The sequence below is a fragment of the Drosophila montana genome, unplaced genomic scaffold (genome assembly GCF_035044405.1).
Source record: "Drosophila montana isolate Dmon_TW-CO22-7 unplaced genomic scaffold, ASM3504440v1 contig_2666_1, whole genome shotgun sequence".
In the NCBI taxonomy this organism is placed as follows: domain Eukaryota; kingdom Metazoa; phylum Arthropoda; class Insecta; order Diptera; family Drosophilidae; genus Drosophila; species Drosophila montana.
Window position 1 is genome coordinate 494,629 of NW_026997533.1, and position 20,244 is coordinate 514,872.

The following is a 20,244-nucleotide window of genomic DNA, read 5'->3' on the forward strand; positions in this document are numbered from 1 at the left end:
GATTTAAAGACAGACAAATATTGGTAACACTGGCAGTGCGTTATCGATAGCGGTCAGTGTGGGCACATTGTGCAATCGATAGACAATGATTAATTATCCCTAATATATATAGACCGCGACGTTGACGGGCACCGGGTTAATCAAAAACAAATATTAAATTACCAAAAATGACTACGCTGCGACCATTTACCTGTGATGACCTTTTTAAATTTAATAACGTGTAAGTGACGAGTGTCTACACAAGTCAATTGGCATGCGTCCAATAACAGTGTGTGTCTATTTCAGGAACTTTGATCCGCTTACAGAAACATACGGTCTCTCGTTTTACACACAATATCTGGCCAAATGGCCCGAATACTTTCAGCTGGCCGAATCGCCCAGCGAGCACATCATGGGCTACAGTAAGTATTGGCTAATGTAGACAACGCAGACTCGCTACAAGCTAACTTTCCTTCACAGTCATGGGCAAGGTAGAGGGACATATGGACAACTGGCACGGACATGTGACCGCGCTGACTGTCTCGCCCGACTACAGGCGTTTGGGTCTGGCGGCGCTGCTGATGAGCTTCCTGGAAGACATATCGGAAAAGTAATTGGGCGATATATAAAGTGATATAAATGTTTAAACCGTCTCTGTCTTGCAGGAAACGTGCCTACTTTGTGGATCTGTTTGTGCGCAAAAGCAATAAAGTGGCCATCAATATGTATACAAATCTGGGCTATATTATATATCGCACCATACTCGAGTACTACTCGGGTGACCAGGACGAGGATGCGTATGGCAAGTTCTATTTTCATACCCTGAACCCAATGGAAATAGCTTAAGAATAGGCAAATGTATAAATCTGGCGGACGAAAACAATTTCCGACCTCATAAACTATGTAAATTGTTGGCCGAGACGAGGAGCTGGGTTGATCTAGACATGTCCGTCCGTGTGTTCGTCTGCGGAAAAACCCGCCGATCTTGGCAACTACCAAAAGCTAGAGTTTTGAAATATGAAATATATGAAGAACAAAATAGATAGAAACATAAATCTCTGAAGTGGAAAGAGAAGATCTCGGTTTAAAGGTAGACTCATAAATATATATTGTATGACGCTGGGTGCAGGATAACTGCTAGTCGGGCACGCCCGACTAAATACAACTTGTTGATATTAATTTGGCATTTGCGGCTCTTTTACAGATATGCGTAAGGCGCTGTCCCGAGACGTGAACAAGAAATCGGTTATACCGTACACACAGCCTGTACGATTGGAAGATATAGATATGAATTGATATCCACCCAATACTGCCCGCATTCGCATTTATGTTTAACTGAACATCATGATAATTACCATATACGATTGGCACAAAATTGCATTCAGTTCGGCGCGGTGCTGCCGTCCTTCAAAATTTTAGTTAATCAATTATCAAACAATAGCAAAAAAATTGTATCTAATCCGGAGTTCTTAAGTTTGCCGTTAAACACACACACAGTTCTAAATCCCCAATCTATTGCTAACCTCTCGAACCCGATCCGTACGAACCGAAAAAAAAATATACCCAAACAAAAAATTCCAAGTTGGATTACAATCGATATTGCGTTCATGTAATCCGTTGTTATGTTAATAATACTTATATATTATATATATTTCTACATGACTTTGTTATCAGTTTTAAAAATGACAAGCCGATTGTAACTACTGAAAACTTGAAAGGTAAATAATATAGTTTTGCATTATCAATGTCGAATTACAAAATGTATCTAACCCTATCTATAACTATACATATCTTTATCTATCTATCTATTTATCTGAACTCCCTAATTAACTCTTCCCATATTTTGCAGATAACAATGCGCGAATTGCGCCACCAAATGCGGCACGAGGCTTAGTCCGAATCGAAGATATATCTTCTATATACCCACTAGCTCATCTGGATATCATATCATCAGGCTGCCATCGCTTAATATTCCTAAGTTCTGTATTTTGATTTTATTAGCAACAAAATTAAATCGAAATTTTGTAGTTTTGCAAGCAAATACACACATGTATATTTAAATAGATACATATATATATTTAATCTATATATGTATAAATATCTTAATGTGCTAGCAAATATTACCAGGCGTTGCTCGGCCATAGTGTGTTATGATTGGAACTATATGTTTTTAGGACTGGAATCAACAACAAACCGATATATTTATTTATTTTTGATTGATCTAACAGAGATCAATCAATTTGTCAATTCTTCAGTCAGTCAAATTGAAGGCATATATATTTAATTCTTTATATATATATATATATATATATATATATGTATGTATGTGTGTGTGTAGTTTTGATTACAAAAGTTTTTCAAAAATAAAAGTAACTTGCATTTTAATTGCAAATTATAAATAACTAATATTTTATTACAATTATATTTGAGCGGTTTTTGAGCAACCGGCAAATTTGTAACAAAAATATACGTTTTAGATACATATTGAAAATATATTTTCTTTAAATGGCTTTCGTTGGCGATTTCTTCTTCATTTCATCCGAACCGGTTATGGCCTAAAAATACCGGTTAATTTTGATCTAGATTAATGGTTGAGCAAAAGCGGCTTAAGACCGAACCGATTCGAGCCCGGAATTTCAATTTCCTTATACATAGCCTTTAATATAAATCACTAAACCAAGTTTCCCAATAACAGTCGAACTTCCGTACTATATCCAATTTAGGGGTAAAGGTTAAATGTAGCCCGCAGCTTCTATATGAAAATATCTACGGATATCTGCGATATTCTCAGTAGAACGGGCTGATTATATACAGGAACAATAATGTTCAACCCGAAACCAAGGATATGGAAGATTTTGTTCGAATCGGGTTGCACCGATTGGTTTTTTGTTAACGGAACCATCAAAAATTATTTTATATAGTCTTGAGGGGCATATCTTGAATTTTGGTGGGAAAAATGCTAGATAATTGGGTTTGGGGAAAAAATGCTAGAAATTTAGGTTTCATCTGTATTCCTTGTAGAAAAGAACTCTGTATTTGGGTCAATTGCTTTCAGCGTCGCGCTGTAGCTAAACTGTTTTACTTGGAATCATCTAAATGTTCTAGGAAATTGCTGTCGCAGGCCTCCATTCCCAGGCAAAGTATAATTACAGCACTTAATATAAATATTAGATTCAAGCAAAAACATTGCTGAAATCAGCAAAGCATTTTTGTCCTCCAAGGCCGAACTAATTTATAATTTATTCCCGACCTGACCTATTAAGTGATAACTGGACTTGTTCTTAAGGTTAAAGTGCAGAGAAATACTTGAATGCATTTTCCTTTCAAATTGAAATATTAAATGAAATTAATTAAATTCTTAGAAAAAAGGTTCAATTTTTCTTTAGCTTTTTTTTTAAATTTTCCTTTAATTTTCATTTTAAGTTTCTATGATTTTTGGTTTTCATAACAGTTTATATTTGTTCCATATCTTAAGGCGCTTTGGCATGGAATCTGCCAAGTTTTCCAGAGAGAATTAGTTTATTTTTTTCCACTCACCCATCAAAACGACTTTATTGTCTCAAACTGTCGACCATTCCTATAAACTTTGACAGATAGTATTTACGAGAGGTTCTCAATTGGGTTCAAGTCCGGGCTAAAACTGGATATGTATTTAGGATTTACGAAAATGATCTGATCACATACATATACTTATTCATTTCCTATGAATAAATTATAATAACGGTACTAAGAATGGTGACCAAAGAATATTTTTGCATAGGCATTGTACGAATCAAGTACAAATACCAGAAGAAAAAGGTGCTGTTACCATTAAGAAAGATAATGTTAAAACATCTATGCACATACATGTACATGTATGTGCATACATACCTACTATATCTTGGAGGTACACACATACATACATATGTACATATAACATTTGTACAGGGCTCTGTAAATGGATCTAAACAAATTTCCAAACCCAATATTCGCCGCTTCGGCAGTACGAAGAGCCGCGCACAGCAACGTGTGGATTGCCTTCTCCCTTTCGCGTGTGTCACGCTCTGCGTGTGCATGTGTGCGTATCTGTGTGTGTGTGTGTGTGTGTGAGAGTGTGTTCTGTATCTGGCGCTTTGTAAACGCGTACAAAGCAATGTTCAGCTTTGCTTTTGCTATTGTAGGGTATCTTTGGCGCAACAAAGCGGCCGACCATTTGTCTTCTCATCTAATTATCATTAATAATTTTGCAGTAGCAATTGTGGGCATGACAGAGCCACATTCAGATTCAGTTTGAGATTGAGACTCAGTTTTGGTTTCATTTTCACATTTCATGCATGTAAAACTCGTTTCAAGTTGAATTTTGTGCACGATGTGGCAACGCTGCGCCCCAGCAACAGCAGCAGCAGCAGCAACAACGCTGAACATGACGGATACAGATGTGCCTCTGTGTGCGTCGTGTGTTGTGTTGTGTGTGTGTGTATGTGTGTGTGCGAGAAACCGAACATAGGGTAAAAATAAGCGAACCACAAACAGTCAACGGCTACAGAGCTAAATTGCAGCTGCTATACGCGTCGCCGACGACGGCAACGACGAATAGGGTAAGTAAAAAACGGCCAACAACAACAACGACAACAACGAATCATCCGGCAAAGCGCAAATGACGCTAAAGCCGAGACAATGACGCAGATGGCAAAGCGACGAACGAACGAACGAACGCGAACACGAACGTTACAGAAACAACAACGAGCGTACATACATACATTCAGTGTATGTATGAATGCAAGCATACGAAGCGATAAACTGTCAGGGGCGTTACGAACGGGGTACAGCAACATGTGTACATTGATAGATGACGGTTGGATGGATGTACGAATGTGTGTATGTACATGAATTGCGCATACATGTCGGAAAGTAATTATTTTTATTTGCCGTTGTTGTTGTTGTTGTTGTTTCTTGTTGACAGTCGCTAAACTCGCAACAAGCACATGCAACAACCCCTATAAATGCTGGCTGAGACGCCGCTGTCACTGCTACTGGCAGCGCCGCTGCCGCAGCCGCTTGTAGCGAACAGCGGACAAGCATTGAATACGAATGAACGTTCGAAAGTGGAAACGATGATAAAGCGGTGCGCACACAGTCGTGCGGCAACGAGGGGTGAGCTGCCGCTGCTGCCGCTGCTACTGCTGCTGCTGCTGCTGCTGCTGCCACTGGCCACTGGCAACTGGCAATTGAAAGATACAACTTCAGTTCCACTCATAGTCATTCGGGGCGAGCAGTCAGAGATAAGGCGCTCCTGCAGTTCGGAGTTTTTCTAGCGCGCAAGCATACAGCTGCATCCTTATTTTTGTTCCGTTCATTTCATTTTTTTCGTGCGGCCCCTGCTCGGCGACGCCACTGGCATTCAAGGCAGAGGCAGCGACTACTGCTAGCTTTATAGCTGGCTGGCTCTGGCACTGGCTGTTTTGCTGACTGCCTCGCTGTGGACAGAACGAAAGACAGGCGGCAACTAAAGCGGCGGTCGCAAGCGAAATTTGTTTAATATTAAATACAAATACAAATACAAATACAGCAGCAGGCAACGACGCTACAACTATAATAATAAGAATAACATACATCATTAAAAAAAAAAAAAGAAAAGGCAACGGTGACGAAAACGGGAGACGAAGCGGAGCAGCGCACAGGCTATACGAAAAGTTTTTGAAAAACGCCAAAAGGTAAGCAGCAGCTGCATTCGCATATGAATTACGAATTACGAATTACGAATTACGAATATTCGCGTTCGCGTTCGAAATTCGCAAATCGCAAATCGCATTTGGCTCTGGCCTCCCTCTGGGCAACCGTGTCTGCGACTTGGAGAAGCAGCTCTCAAACAGAAACTGCAGCTGAATGATGTTATGTTGTTTAGTTGTTAGTTGTGTGCGCAAATATACATATTTCAATTCGTATCGTGCCTTCGTATTATTATTTCTCATCTTTTTTTTCTTTTCCAAAATACACAATATATATGAAAAGAAATTTCGTTGCCCCGTTTCGCCTTAATGGTGGTAGTGTGTGCGTGCGTGTGAGTATGTTTCTGTGTGTGCGTGTGTGTGTGTGTGAGTGTGTGTGTGTGTGAGTCGGTTTGTTGTGTATATGTGTGTATAAGCGAGTTGCTTGCATGTGTGTGCGTGCGTGTGTGCATGCCTGTGTGTGACTGTGTGCGTGCGAAAGACCGACGACGTCGACGACGACCAGTAAAAAGAACCCGACTGACTGTTGGTGTGGACTGCGACTACTGCGGAGAGTAAAATTCGATTTGCTGTGCCCTGAAAAATTGCAAATTGCAAACGAAATGTGATTATCGGGTATTGAAAAAATGCTGACAAATTGACCAAAAAATTATAAATAAAAAGCAAAAAAAAAAAAAGGCAGACAGTGAATGTAATTATTTAACGGTGCATGCAAACAGCATACGGCAACGCTGTCATATACATATATCAGCTTCTTTTTTTTCTCTATTTTTTTTTGTCTTCCTTTCTTTCTGTAAACCTTTTAACTGTAATGCTAATTTGTGTCGCATCCACTCTTGTTCTTCCACTCTATTTTCATGCCAACGTTTCGCCGGCAACAACAACAACAACAACGACGACGACAACAACAACAATCCAATCAAATCAAATCAAATGAAAACCGCATCGATAACGATAACGATAACAGCCGTGGGCTAAGCGATAGACATACAGCAGAGAGGCAAAGACAGCGTCCCAGCGGTCAGTAGCAGCAACAGCGCTGCGCCACTCACTCATCCAATCTCCATACCACAACTGCATCCACATTCGCATCCGCATCCACACAAGGCAGAATCGAGGCAGAAATATGTCGAACGGCAAGGCGACGGCTTCGTTCTTTGAGAACGGCAGCACCTCACAGTTCGAATACTGCTATCAGATGTATCCGGAGGTGCTGAAGATGAAGGCGGAGAAGCGCAGCAAGAAGCCACAGGAGCTGATCCGTTTGGATCAATGGTTTCAGAACGAGCTGCCCGGCCTGATCAAGGCGCGAGGGAAGGATAAGCATTTGGTATACGATGAGCTTGTCCAGGCCATGAAATGGAAACAGTCGCGCGGCAAATTCTATCCGCAATTGTCGTATCTGGTCAAGGTGAATACACCGCGCGCCGTCATCCAGGAGACAAAGAAGGCCTTCCGCAAGCTACCCAATCTGGAGCAGGCGATCACAGCTTTATCGAACCTCAAGGGCGTCGGCACAACGATGGCATCCGCCCTCCTAACAGCCGCCGCTCCCGATTCCGCGCCATTCATGGCCGACGAGTGCCTGATGGCCATACCAGAGATCGAGGGCATCGACTATACGACCAAGGAATACCTCAATTTCGTGCAGCACATTCAGGCAACAGTCGAGCGCCTCAATGCGGAGGTCGGCGGCGAGACGCCGCACTGGTCACCGCATCGCGTCGAGCTCGCCCTCTGGGCGCACTACGTGGCCAACGACCTTAGTCCCGAGCTGCTCGAAGATATGCCCCCGCCAGGCGCCGCCGCCGCCGCCGCTGCCAACACAAATGGCAGCCTCAGCAAGACGAACAACAGCAGCAGCAGCAAGGACCTCGATGGCGAGGAGGACACCAACGATGGCGTCGCCGTCGATGTCGACGAGGAGAGTCTCGGCGCAGGTATGATCACATCCCACACCGATCCCAATCGATACCCTTCAGTTACGGGCTGTGCAAGGCATAGCAGACGATTATATATATGTATATACTCCCGATCAGCTTTAACTTAACAATTGGCCTGTTCATGTTTCGTTCAGTTTTGTAGCTAACTTGACGAAACTTGCTTCGTTTTGCTGCATATAGAAGTTATATCAAAATCGTCCTACTATATCTGTATCATATGACATAAGTTTGTCGGTCCATGTTTCGTTCAGTTTTGTATCAGTTTTTATATCAGTCTATATATACTCCCGATCAGCTTTAACAATTGGCGTTTCGTTAAAGCGAGATCCGCCCGTCTCTCTGTTCACGTTCCATGCTCATGTTTCGTTCAGTTTTGTACGTAAATTGTAAATTGACGAAACTTGCTTCGGATAAAAGATATATCAAAGATCGGCCTACTATATCATATTACTTATAAGTGCGATCGGTTGTTCTGACATGTTCTTAATGATCTAAAGATCGGCATACTATAAACGATATTAATGTCATACTATATAGCATGTAGATAGGGACAATTCGTTCAAAGATGGGTTACCCTGACTAAATAGTTTTATTTTTCAAGTAATCCTAGCAAAACTCAGCAATTGTAAGCCTCAGCTGAGCAAAATATCAGCTATATGAAACCAATATATATACCATTATATCATATAGATAGATGCCTTGGGAATGATACCTCACAAACTTGTATTTTTTATATGGAAAAACTTGTTGGTTTTCGAAGATATCTTAACGAAAAACTTGTCAATTATGAACTGTATTATACAATCTTGCATTCCCCGTCGTTGCGCGGGCCAAGCTTATCGCTTCACACTCAAGATATTTCTTTTCCCCCCCCAATTACAGACCGTGGGAAATTCAAGTTTAGCCATATTATCGTGAAAACCCACGTCTCAAATTGTTCTTAATTAGTCGAGTTTGTAGACGATAGAATGAATCACAAAAAGTTGGAATCAACAATTTCGACGTGGTATGAAAAAGATGAGTTTGGAATGGAGTTTCACCCAAAATGAGTGGATTTTGCGAAAATTGTGAAAAACCATTCAGATGAGTTGTTCTCACGGAAAGTTGCGAAATTGAGTTTTAGGATTCCGATTGAATGGCAAACAAAACAAATTTCATGCAAACGTTTTCCACGATTTTTCCACTCGAACGGGTGGAATTCCCTAAAACCCCGTTTGGGCTTGTATTTGCATAAGCTCTTGCGGTTAAGAGTTTGCGTTGATCATCAATCATTCATTCAGTCAATCAATCAGTCTGGGAAAACAGCTTTAAATATAGAGATCAAGACTATGCTACACATGTTGCCTGGAAGGGTATGGAGACTTCGACCAGCCCCGAAGGTAAAGTTATGACCCTTATTGATGGATCTCTTCTATTCGGACAGGCGGCGGTCGCAACACTGCAACAGAGTCGGAAACGGAGAACGAGAACACCAATCCGTTGGCCCTGACGCCGCTGGGCAACTCCGGCGTTGCCAAGAACAACAACAACAGCAGCAGCAGCAACAACAACAACAACAGTAACAACAACAACACTGCCGCCGCCTTGCAGGACGGCGATTCGAACTTTGTGTCGAACGATTCCACCTCACAGGAGCCGAACATTGATGACAACACCACGCAGACCACGGCCACCACATCCACGGAGGATGGTGATGGGCCGATGGGCGTGGCTACGCCGCTCGCCTCCGATTCGGAAAGTAATCTCGAGGCGCCGCTCAAAAGTCGCCTGGCGGCAGCTGGACCAGCAGCAGCAGGAGCAGCAGCAGGAGGAGCAGAAGGAGCAGCAGCTGTTGCCCCGTCGCACAACAACACCAAGCAGATCAACAATAATGGACAAAGCGTTGCGCAGCCAGCGGCAGCTGCAGCGGCTGCAGCTGCAGTTCCAACTGCTGCCGTCGCCGCCGCCGCAGCCAATGGGAATGGGAATGGAAACGGAGTTCTTGCGCTGGGCGGTGCGGCGGCAGCGGCAGCGGCTGATGTTGATGATGATGACGATGAGGAGGAGGATGAGGAGGAGGATGATGATGATGATGATGTTGAGGACGATGATGAGCTAGAGGCTGATGAGAGCAACAGCAGCGGCAGCAATTTGCGTGCCAGCAAACTGCAGCATTTGGCAGCTGCCGCTGCTGCGGCGACGACAGAAGCGAAAGCGCTGACAGCGCCATCTATTGGACAGAAGCGCACCGCGCTGCACTGTGAGTTGGAGGGGAATAATGCATCTGCTGGCGCTGCTGCTGCTGCTGCAGGCGACAAATCGCCAGAGCTGAAGAAACTGCGCAGCGACTGAGCAGCACCGTTAGGCCGCACGCGTATCTGCGTATCTGGTGGAAAGACATATGTATGTAGTGCAGTTGAGTCCGACATTTGAGAGCAACATTACCTACACTTTGCCACAACAACATTCAAGAAATTTTACTATTAAGCAAAACTAATTATACATATAATATATAATATATATATACAACAAAGAAAGCATAAAGAGAAACACATAACAAGAAGAGCAGCACACAAACACACACACACACACACACACACACACACACACACACACACACACACACACACACACACACACACACACACTCACACACACACAAAAACACACATACACAACGAGAACATAACATAGAAGGAGAACGAGAAGCAGCACAGCAGCAGCAGCACATAACATAACATAGGCTTAACAGCAAAAGAAAAAAAAACAACAAAAAAAAACAAGAAAAAGGAGAACCCATAAAAGAGATACATTTCACTAACACACCACACACACACACCACACACACACACACCACACACACACACACACCACACACACACACACACCACACACACACACCACACACACACACTCAGACATTACTTAGGAACATAGTGCGGGCGCGAATTAGATGAAGTTTAAGTTGAAATTGAGGATTAAAGCGAGGAGAAGGTTGAATTGAAAGATGACGACAATTGATAAATGATATAAAGAGAAATAGCCATACGGAGTCCCCAATTGCAGCAGCGATAACATAAATGATATGTGAAAAGAACAAGAAAGAAAAAAAAACAAAATACAAAATACATAGTAACTATTGAATCAGAAACAAATTGATATTTTTACACAGTCAAATGAAATGAGTAACAAATGATGAAAATTTACAAATGCCGCAGTTGCCCACTACATACAAGAAACGGATGAAAAAAACAATAATTATAATAAAAGTAATTTATATAAGTATTTAAAATTAACAATAAATCAAAAACTTGTCGCATAAACTCAACACAATCGTCCTCCGGTAGATCGCCGCTTCCATCACATACACACGCGCACCTTTTTCTCTTTCTCTCTCTCTCTCTCTCTCTCTCTCACCCACACACAAGCTCACTAAAATTCACCACACATACATCCCACATGCAGGCAGACGACGCCGCCGTCGACGTCGACTGAGCAAAAACAAAAACAAGAAAAAAATACAAAAACTCATTTGAACAATGCGAAATTTTTGTGGTCGTATTCGTATAATATAATTTATAATTTATGTGTACAACTTTTTTTTTTTTAAATACTATATATAATACTGAATTTTTTATAATTTATACGATAATAATTTTTCATTTGATTTAACAACTAAATTTAATTTGCATACGCATTCATTTGGCATCGATCTACTTTTGTCTGTGGGGAAGTAGCCTAATACGATAATTTTTTTTTAGCGCCTGCTGCTTTCAATTGGAATCGAAAGCGAAGCAGTTGCTAGAACATCATCTCAACATTATAAACATTTTTAATTGATATAGCATAAGTCCAAATAAATTGTGAAAATATTAAGAGTACAACCCAGCCGGATGCAAACCAATGAAACCTTCAAGTACCTGTCGAATGAATTTCTGAATTTCTGAATTTCGTTCTTAAAATTGTCAATTGCAAACGGTTTTAAATATTTCACACAGGCGCGTTAACGATTGTTATCGACCAGCCGCCACCAGTAAGCGACTTATCGGAGGTGGTTGGTCTGCGATTTAGATATATGTTTGTACTGCTTAGTTAAAGCAACTAGGCTTGAATAGCTGCACAATTGAAAGTAATTAACATTCTGCAATAATTAACAAGCATACAAACGCAAGAAGCTGCAATTATCGAATATGCGCATCCCTGGCGTATGCAACGAAAAGTACTGTATTTATATCGATAGTATTTATGTGCTGTGCACGAAATATCGTTTGAGAATATGGGCATTTATCGATACGCCAGCAACATCCCTAATTTGGTATTTTGTTATTTATTTATTAAAACAAAAAAGAATAAAAATCAAATAAAAACTGTGTCATTCGAGTGCCGTTGCGCTGTTCCAGCTATGAAGTGCCGCGCAATGTTTAGCAACAGTCAAAACCGAAGCTAAACACTCGGTGACTATGCGACAAAAACGGCAGAAACACACGCTCCCAACACAACATTAACTAGCAACGCACGCACACACACACACACACACAGCACACACACACACACGTAAACAAAGGGAAGGACGCGACGAGAAGGACAAACGGATCACAGAGTAGCGGATACGATTAATTGCGGCACTAGCCATGCTGCTAGTGCGTCAGCTGTTCGGCTCCTCCTCGAATTCGTGGGTGCGCGCCCTAATCATATTCGTGCTCGCCTGGGCGGTGCTCGTCTACGTGTTCGTCCTCAAGCTGACCAACAGCCAGAGCCATGGCCAAAACCATCAGGCGCTCGCCCATACCGGCGCCGGCGGCGGCAGCGGCGGCGACAATGAGCACAATTCCCGACGCATCAACCAGGCGCTGCAGCTGCTCGAGCACACGGAACGGCGCAACGAGGAGCTCAAGCTGCTCATCGATGAGCTGATGAGGTATGTTGCCACCAGGTGCCACATCATCATCATCATCATCAGCCACAAGTAGACCCTAAGCCGTAACCCCAATCCAACACCCCCCCCCCCCCCCCTATCTGTCTCCCTCGATTCCCGCCTAATCCCCAGCAAAATTTGCTCCATTAATGCGTTCATTCATATGCAAAATAAGGCAAGAGAAAATGGACTTCGGCTCGCCGAAGCTTGTATACCCTAACAGAGATGTTTATGTGTGATATATAGAGATATATATAGAGATATATAGATGTATATAGAAACAAGTTATGTGAGCTACTTTTGATTAGCTTAACAAGTTTTCTTTACTATGCGAGCTATTTGATATAGTTTATAGATCACGCTTTCCTTATATAGGATTGTTCCTATGGGATATGGGATTAGCTAACTATTCGATCTACTAAGCGATCTTTCCTATATCAAGTTATATAGCTTAGCTAACGTATATTGACATGATCTAAGCCACATTAAGGCGCCCAATTGTCGGGTTTAATATCGATAATCAAGCGATCGTACTTATGGGCTATATGTTATAGTATAGACATAGCTGTAGATAATAGATATAGTAGATATATATAGTAAAACGATCTTTGATAGCTGCAAAACTGAAGCGCTAATTGATATGCAAAGAGACAGACAGGCAGATAAACAAGCAGATAGATAGATAGATCAATAGACAGACAGACAGACAGATTAACAGACAGACAGACAGATGGATAGATAGATAGATAGATAGATAGATAGATAGATAGATAGATAGATAGATAGATAGATAGATAGATAGACAGACAGACAGACAGACAGACAGACAGACAGACAGACAGATAGATAGATGGATATATATATCGATAGACAGACAGACAGCTTAACATATAGTTTAACATACAGATTAACATACAGATTAACAGACAGACAGACAGATGGATAGATAGATAGACAGACAGGCAGATAAACAAGCAGATAGTTAGATAGATAGATAGATGGATAGTTAGATGGAAAGATAGATGGATAGATCGATAAACAGACAGATTAACAGACAGACAGACAGTCAGATAGATAGATAGCTAGATGGATAGATATATCGATAGACAGACAGACAGCTTAACATTTAGTTTAACATACAGGTTAACATACAGATTAACAGACAGATTAACAGATAGCTTAACAGACAGCTTAACAGACAGACAGACAGACAGTTGGCCAGTCAGTTAAAGCTATTCATGCTGATCAGGAATATATATATAAAAAAACTGGCCCAAATGTCTTCCCTCATACATATGTGACAAAACGGATGAGTTTGTGGCTCCACCCTCTGCTAGGGTATGCAAATGATGCGCGGTCACGCTCGACACGTCGCCGCCTGACGAATTACGAATCACGAATCACCACGCACAACCACAATGTGTGTGTGTGCGTGTGTGTGTGCGTGTGTGTGTGTGTGTGTGTGCGTGTGTGTGTCAGTTGTTATCTTGTGTAATTTTTGCAGCGAGCAGCTGGATAAACAGAGCGCCATGAAGCTAATGCAAAGGCTGGAGAACGACTCGCACAATGCGAAGCACACGCTGGGCGACAATCTCCCAGAGGATACGCTGTTCGAGGTGGTCGCCGCGGATGCGGATCCGGATGCGGATGGGCCGGATCGGCTGGCCGGGCAGGCGGGCATTGAGCCCAGTTTGGAGTATGAGCTGACGCGTCGGCGCATCCAAACGAACATTGCCGAGATCTGGAGCTACTTCAGCAGCGAGCTGGGCAAAATACGCAAAATAGTGGGCAGCGGCAATGCCGAGCTGGAGGAGTCCATACAGCAGGTGCTGCTGCAGGGCGCCGAGCACAAGCGTTCGCTGCTCAGCGACATGGATCAGCTGCGGCGCGTCGATGGCTACGAGCCGTGGCGCCAGCGGGAGGCCAAAGAGCTGAGCGATCTTGTCCAGCGGCGACTGCATCATCTACAGAATCCCAGCGATTGCTCCAATGCCCGCAAGCTTGTCTGCAAGCTGAACAAGGTCCAATCCAGCCCTATATACAATGCCAACCATCCATTCCAGCATGCTCTCCGCCTCTCACTCACTCTCTCACTCTCACTCTCAGCCTCACTCTCACTCTCTCACTCACGCTCCTTCACTCACTTTTGTCTGCCATTCTTCTTTCTAGTCCATTCGCTAACGTTCTGTCTTCTGCTCTCTTAATAGCAAGAGCTTGCATTTTCTTTGTTCATCTTTCTTTCTTTTTCATCCTGTATTTCCGCTTCAGGGAAATCTATTTTCCCTTCCACAAGCTCTTTCACTTTGTTTTTGGATATTCTCGCCTTTCCTTTTGTCTTTGCATATTCTTCTTTCTTCTCCTCGCCTGCTCTTTCATTTTGTTCTCATCTTTTTATTTTGCCTGTGAAACTTTATGTTATTTATTTTTCCTTGTATCCTCTCTTCTTTTCCTCTCATTCTTCTTTCTTATGCCCATTCGCAAACGTTGCACTGGCCGCTTTTTCATTCTCCTGAGAAGATGCTCTTTCTTTATTTTCTTATATTTCATTCTCATTCATTTTATTTTAACTTTTAATATTCTGTCATAGGCATGCCCTCTCATTTCAATTTGTTTTTCTTCGTGTGGTCTCTTTCATTTTCATTTTCCATGTACTTTTCGCATGCTCTCTCTTTCCTTTTATCGTTTCATGCTCCTTTGTTTTCCAAAGCAGTTCTGTGTTAATATTCTGCTCGCATTTAAATCTCAATCTCCATTTCTATATTTCCTTCCTTCCATTTCCGTTCTCTGCAGAGTTAGCTTCTCTTTTTCGTCATTCTCTTTGCTGTTGCATTCGTAAACGTTGCAGTGCAAGCTTCTTGTCATTTCTTCTTCCAATCAAAGCTTTTGTTTTATATTTATGATCCATATTTACTTTTCCCAGGGGTAACGTTTTTTGTTCTCCATTCTCTCTTTTCTGTTGCATTCGTAAACGTTGCAATGGAACCTTCTTTAATATATTTGTGATCTATATTTGTTTTACCTTCAATTCTGCCATTCCATTTTCCATTCTCTGCAGAGGTAACTTTTGTTATTCTTCATTCTCTCTTTGCTGTTGCATTCGTAAACGTTATAGTAAAACCTTTTGTAGTATATTTATGCTCTATATTTGTTTTACCTTCAATTCTGCCATTCCATTTTCCATTCTCTGCAGAGGTAACTTTTGTTATTCTTCATTCTCTCTTTGCTGTTGCATTCGTAAACGTTATAGTAAAACCTTTTGTAGTATATTTATGCTCTATATTTGTTTTACCTTCAATTCTGCCATTCCATTTTCCATTCTCTGCAGAGGTAACTTTTGTTATTCTTCATTCTCTCTTTGCTGTTGCATTCGTAAACGTTATAGTAAAACCTTTTGTAGTATATTTATGCTCTATATTTGTTTTACCTTCAATTCTTCCATTCCATTTTCCATTCTCTGCACGATAAGCTACTGTTTTTCGTCCATCTCTCTTTTCTGTTGCATTCGTAAACGTTGCACTGACTCCTTTAAAGCCTTTCCAAGTTAATTTCCATGCGATTGTGTATTCATTTTGTGAGTGTGCTTCTTGCAGGGCTGTGGCTACGGCTGCCAGCTGCATCACGTGGTCTACTGCTTCATCGTGGCGTACGCCACGGAACGGACGCTGATACTGAAGTCGCGGGGCTGGCGCTACCACAAGGGCGGCTGGGAGGAGGTGTTCCGTCCGGTGTCGGACAGCTGCCACGATGCGGGCAGCTCGTATGCGTACAATTGGCCCGGCAAGGCGAACACCCAGGTGCTGGTGCTGCCCATCATTGACTCGCTGATGCCGCGTCCGCCGTACCTGCCGCTGGCCGTGCCCGAGGATCTGGCGCCGCGTCTGAAGCGCCTGCACGGCGATCCGATTGTCTGGTGGGTCGGCCAGTTCCTCAAATATTTGCTGCGTCCGCAGACGGCGACGCGCGACTTCCTCAACTCGGGCATGCGCAAGCTCGGCTGGGAGCGTCCCATTGTGGGGTAAGCTGCATCGCTAGCCACGGCCAAGTTCGACAACTAATGCGCTCCATTTCCATTTCCATTTCCGTTTCCGTTTCCAGCGTCCATGTGCGTCGCACGGACAAGGTGGGCACGGAGGCTGCCTTCCACGGCATCGAGGAGTATATGACGCACGTGGAGGACTATTATCGGACGCTGGAGATCAATGGCAGCAGCGTCGTCCGTCGCATCTTTCTCGCCTCGGACGATGCGCGCGTCATTGAGGAGGCGCGCAAAAGCTATCCCCAGTACCAGATCGTCGGCGATCCGGAGGTGGCGCGCATGGCCGCCGTCTCCACGCGTTACACGGACACGGCCCTGAACGGCATCATATTGGACATCCATCTGTTGTCCATGTCCGACTATCTGGTGTGCACGTTCTCCTCGCAGGTCTGTCGCGTCGCCTACGAGATAATGCAGACCATGTATCCGGATGCGGCATATCGCTTCAAATCCCTCGACGACATCTACTATTATGGCGGCCAGAATCCGCACAATCGTCGCGCGATTATCGCGCACAAGCCGCGCACCCACGAGGATCTGCAGCTGAAAGTTGGGGATCTTGTCTCGGTTGCGGGCAACCATTGGGATGGCAATTCCAAGGGCAAGAATACGCGCACCAATCAGGGCGGACTCTTCCCCTCCTTCAAGGTGGTCGACAAGGTCGAAACGGCCAAGCTGCCCGTCTACGCGGGCGTCTAGGCCCGCTTCCAGTTGTGCGCCTCTCTCTCTGAATCTCAAATCCAGATGTTGGGTGTGTGCAACCAAAGTTCTCGTAACTCGTAACAAAATTGAAATTGCCGAACAAAAACTCCGACTCGAATCTCGTTTCTGGAATGTGGACAAATGGCAAAAGCGATTCCAAATTGTTGCACTAATTCTATGCATTTGACGTAAGCCGCAGAAATTAATTAAATGTTGACAACATAAAGAATATACATATAGAAATACATATACGTCTCTATATAGCGTATATTTATTATTATATATATATATATATATATATATATATATATATAGGCATATACGTATATATAGTCGGTTTAAGCATGCCTGTAGGGCTCGAATACGCGCAATATAGTTTATCCCCTGTAACATAGACGAAACACAAATGTATGAGAAATAAAATTAGTAAAGTTTTAATTTTCAACTGTGTCGCATTCATTTGGCCAACGAAAATGTACCAAGTGCACCAAATGTACCACAATTGGTACTTTCTTAATGCAATGTACCATTTTCGTATTAAAGGGGTACTTTTATGGGAGCCACGCCTATTGGGGGGCGGACAAACAACAGATTGACAAGTTTGACAGTTCTGATCCACCCAAGATCAAGCCATGATCCAATCTTCGCCCCTTAAAACGAAAATGTACCAAATGTACCACAATTGGTACTTTCCTAATGCAACGTACCATTTTCCTTTTAAAGTTATGACAAGTTCGGCAGTTCTGATCCTACCAAGATCAAGCCATGATTCACGCTTAGTCCCTTAAAACGAAAATGTACGAAATGTACCACAATTGGTACTTTCCTAATGCAATGTACCATTTTCCTATTAAAGTATTGACAAGTTTGACAGTTCTGATCTTACCAAGATCAAGCCATGATCCAATCTTCGTCCCGTAAAACGAAAATGTACCAAATGTACCACAATTGGTACTTTCCTAATGCAATGTACCATTTTCCTATTAAAGTTATGACAAGTTTGGCAGCTCTGATCCTACCAAGATCAAGCCATGATCCAATCTTCGCCCCTTAAAACTGTCATGGATATTCCTTTAAGTCACAGTTTGAAAGTCACCGTTACAGTTTTGGAGTCACTCGCCGAGACAAAACGAGCAGTCGCCTTTCGACTGATTTAATCGGCAATTACAACGTGTTCAACGTTCTAATTTGTTGCTAAAATTATTTTATATATATTTGCAATAAATTTTAATAATAATTTCTGTAAATATGTGCGAATTTAGGTGCTTTTTAGGTTCAACAAATGTAAACTGGAATAACTTTCATTTAAAACCCGTTGCTCTTAAGCAAACTTAACAGAGGTACTTTTTTTTTTTTTATAAGAATTTGGTACATTTTGTATTAGTTTTTGGTACAAAATGGCGGCCGTGCTGACAATGTCAATGGCCGGCTATCGATAACACTGACCCGGCGATACACACACACACACACACACAATTGCAAGTTTTTATCGAATGATATTCGGACGCAGGTTCAAAATCCGAGCCGGCAGATGATTTGCGTGCGAAGCGCTGCTGACTCAGACGCATTTACTGGTAGGAATGTCACAAATTATAAACAAGAATAATATACGAAAATTCCCAAAAATATAATTAAAAATGACAAAAAACCAAAACAGGCGCCAATTGACGGCGACTGCGAAATGAAAAACGTGATAAGCGGCGGCGCGTAAACAAAAAACGAGCAAAATAAAAATATGTACATACCTGCAAGCATATATATGTACATATAAATATATGTATGCATGTATGTGTATAAATTGAAGCACATCAGAAAATTATTTATATGCGTAATGTAATTAAGTACTCAATGAACCGCAGGGAAGTCGCCGCAAGCAGCAACAAAAAGCGGCCAAACAGGCAGCTGCCGTTAAACCGGGCCGTATGGCAATGGGCGCGAGCAGGAGCGGTATATGCGCCAGCCATGCATTGGACAAGGTCAAGTTGGCTCAGCCGCTGCCGCTGCCGCAGCTCAGTCTCAGCTGGCGCCGTTCGATAAGCTTCGGCTTTTTTGATAACACGCACACGGATTCTGTATAAAACATTGCCGCCGCATCCCAATCAGCATCACTTGCGGACTTACAGCCCAATCAGCAACAGCGTGTTTCCAATTCCCAATTTCCCATTCCACATTCCAACAAGATGTCGTCGCAGTTCAATTTTGTCGCTCTGCTCGCCTGCGCTTTTGTCCTTGTGCTGGCCAGCCACAGCGCGCAGGCGGCCATTGCGCGCGCCGACTTCAGCAATCCCAGTAAGTATATGTCCAATTGGAATTGACTGGAATTTCTATGGCAGACATATGTATATACATACACATATATTTACATATTCAATTTTGTTTATTTGCTTAGCTTACCCGGGCAAGTGCGTGCTGGACTCCAACTCGATAATGTCGCCCGGTCAGACGGGCAAGGCGCCGAATCATCTCTGCGCCGGCGTCACATGCCTGGATAACGGACATGTCGAGTTTCGCACATGCACCGCTGTGGCGCCACGCAAGGGCTGCAAGCTGCGCGACTTTGTCAACACTAATCGCAGCTTCCCCGAGTGCTGTGAGCGCACCTACGACTGCAACAAGCAGATTTAAATGTTATCGTTGAGCGCGCTGCTTTGTGCATATTTTTTGTTTCCTTTTTACATATGTTTGTTTGGTTTTTTTTTCGTTTTTATTTATTTTGTATACTACAACATAACAATTAAAATGTAAACGCTTAGCAATACAATTAAATAATTTAATAAAATCATTAACAGAAAATACATATGCATCTATGTATGTTTGTATGTTTGTATGCATGTATGCATGTATGTATGTATGTTTGTTTGTTGTTGCTGTGGGCATTGGGCAAAAGGCCTTTGCTGTTACACTACGTGTGTGTGTGTGTGTGTATGCGTGTGTGTGTTGTTCTTCTTTACTATATACGTACGCATAGTTGGCGTAGTTTTT

General features: G+C 42.6%; 4 protein-coding genes across 6 annotated transcripts; all 4 read left to right on the forward strand.

Annotated features, from left to right (window-relative positions):
* The first annotated feature begins 59 nt into the window (after positions 1-59).
* Naa20A (N-alpha-acetyltransferase 20 A) lies at positions 60-2,046 on the forward strand. Its single transcript, XM_064683613.1, has 6 exons — positions 60-220; positions 286-401; positions 460-589; positions 645-781; positions 1,184-1,697; positions 1,829-2,046. Exons 1-5 carry the CDS (start codon positions 168-170, stop codon positions 1,273-1,275), a joined length of 528 nt encoding a protein of 175 aa, XP_064539683.1. The 5' UTR covers positions 60-167; the 3' UTR covers positions 1,276-1,697; positions 1,829-2,046.
* Positions 2,047-5,279: 3,233 nt separating this feature from the next.
* Positions 5,280-10,447, forward strand: Amun (protein amun). 3 transcript variants are annotated; one of them, XM_064683655.1, is made up of 3 exons: positions 5,280-5,672; positions 6,655-7,627; positions 9,054-10,447. In XM_064683655.1, exons 2-3 carry the CDS (start codon positions 6,814-6,816, stop codon positions 9,959-9,961), a joined length of 1,722 nt encoding a protein of 573 aa, XP_064539725.1. In that variant the 5' UTR covers positions 5,280-5,672; positions 6,655-6,813; the 3' UTR covers positions 9,962-10,447. The 3 variants fall into 3 exon arrangements, with proteins under 3 accessions (XP_064539725.1, XP_064539727.1, XP_064539726.1); XM_064683657.1 differs by lacking the exon at positions 5,280-5,672 and adding an exon at positions 6,152-6,291; XM_064683656.1 differs by lacking the exon at positions 5,280-5,672 and adding an exon at positions 6,155-6,302.
* A 1,462-nt stretch (positions 10,448-11,909) lies between these two features.
* Positions 11,910-17,700, forward strand: FucT6 (alpha-(1,6)-fucosyltransferase). Its single transcript, XM_064683591.1, has 4 exons — positions 11,910-12,527; positions 14,029-14,545; positions 16,115-16,539; positions 16,620-17,700. The coding sequence occupies exons 1-4, from the start codon at positions 12,241-12,243 to the stop codon at positions 17,257-17,259; spliced, it is 1,869 nt and encodes a 622-aa protein (XP_064539661.1). The 5' UTR covers positions 11,910-12,240; the 3' UTR covers positions 17,260-17,700.
* Positions 17,701-18,782: 1,082 nt separating this feature from the next.
* Positions 18,783-19,929, forward strand: LOC135429325 (uncharacterized). Its single transcript, XM_064683595.1, has 2 exons — positions 18,783-19,551; positions 19,652-19,929. The coding sequence occupies exons 1-2, from the start codon at positions 19,443-19,445 to the stop codon at positions 19,885-19,887; spliced, it is 345 nt and encodes a 114-aa protein (XP_064539665.1). The 5' UTR covers positions 18,783-19,442; the 3' UTR covers positions 19,888-19,929.
* Positions 19,930-20,244: the final 315 nt, after the last annotated feature.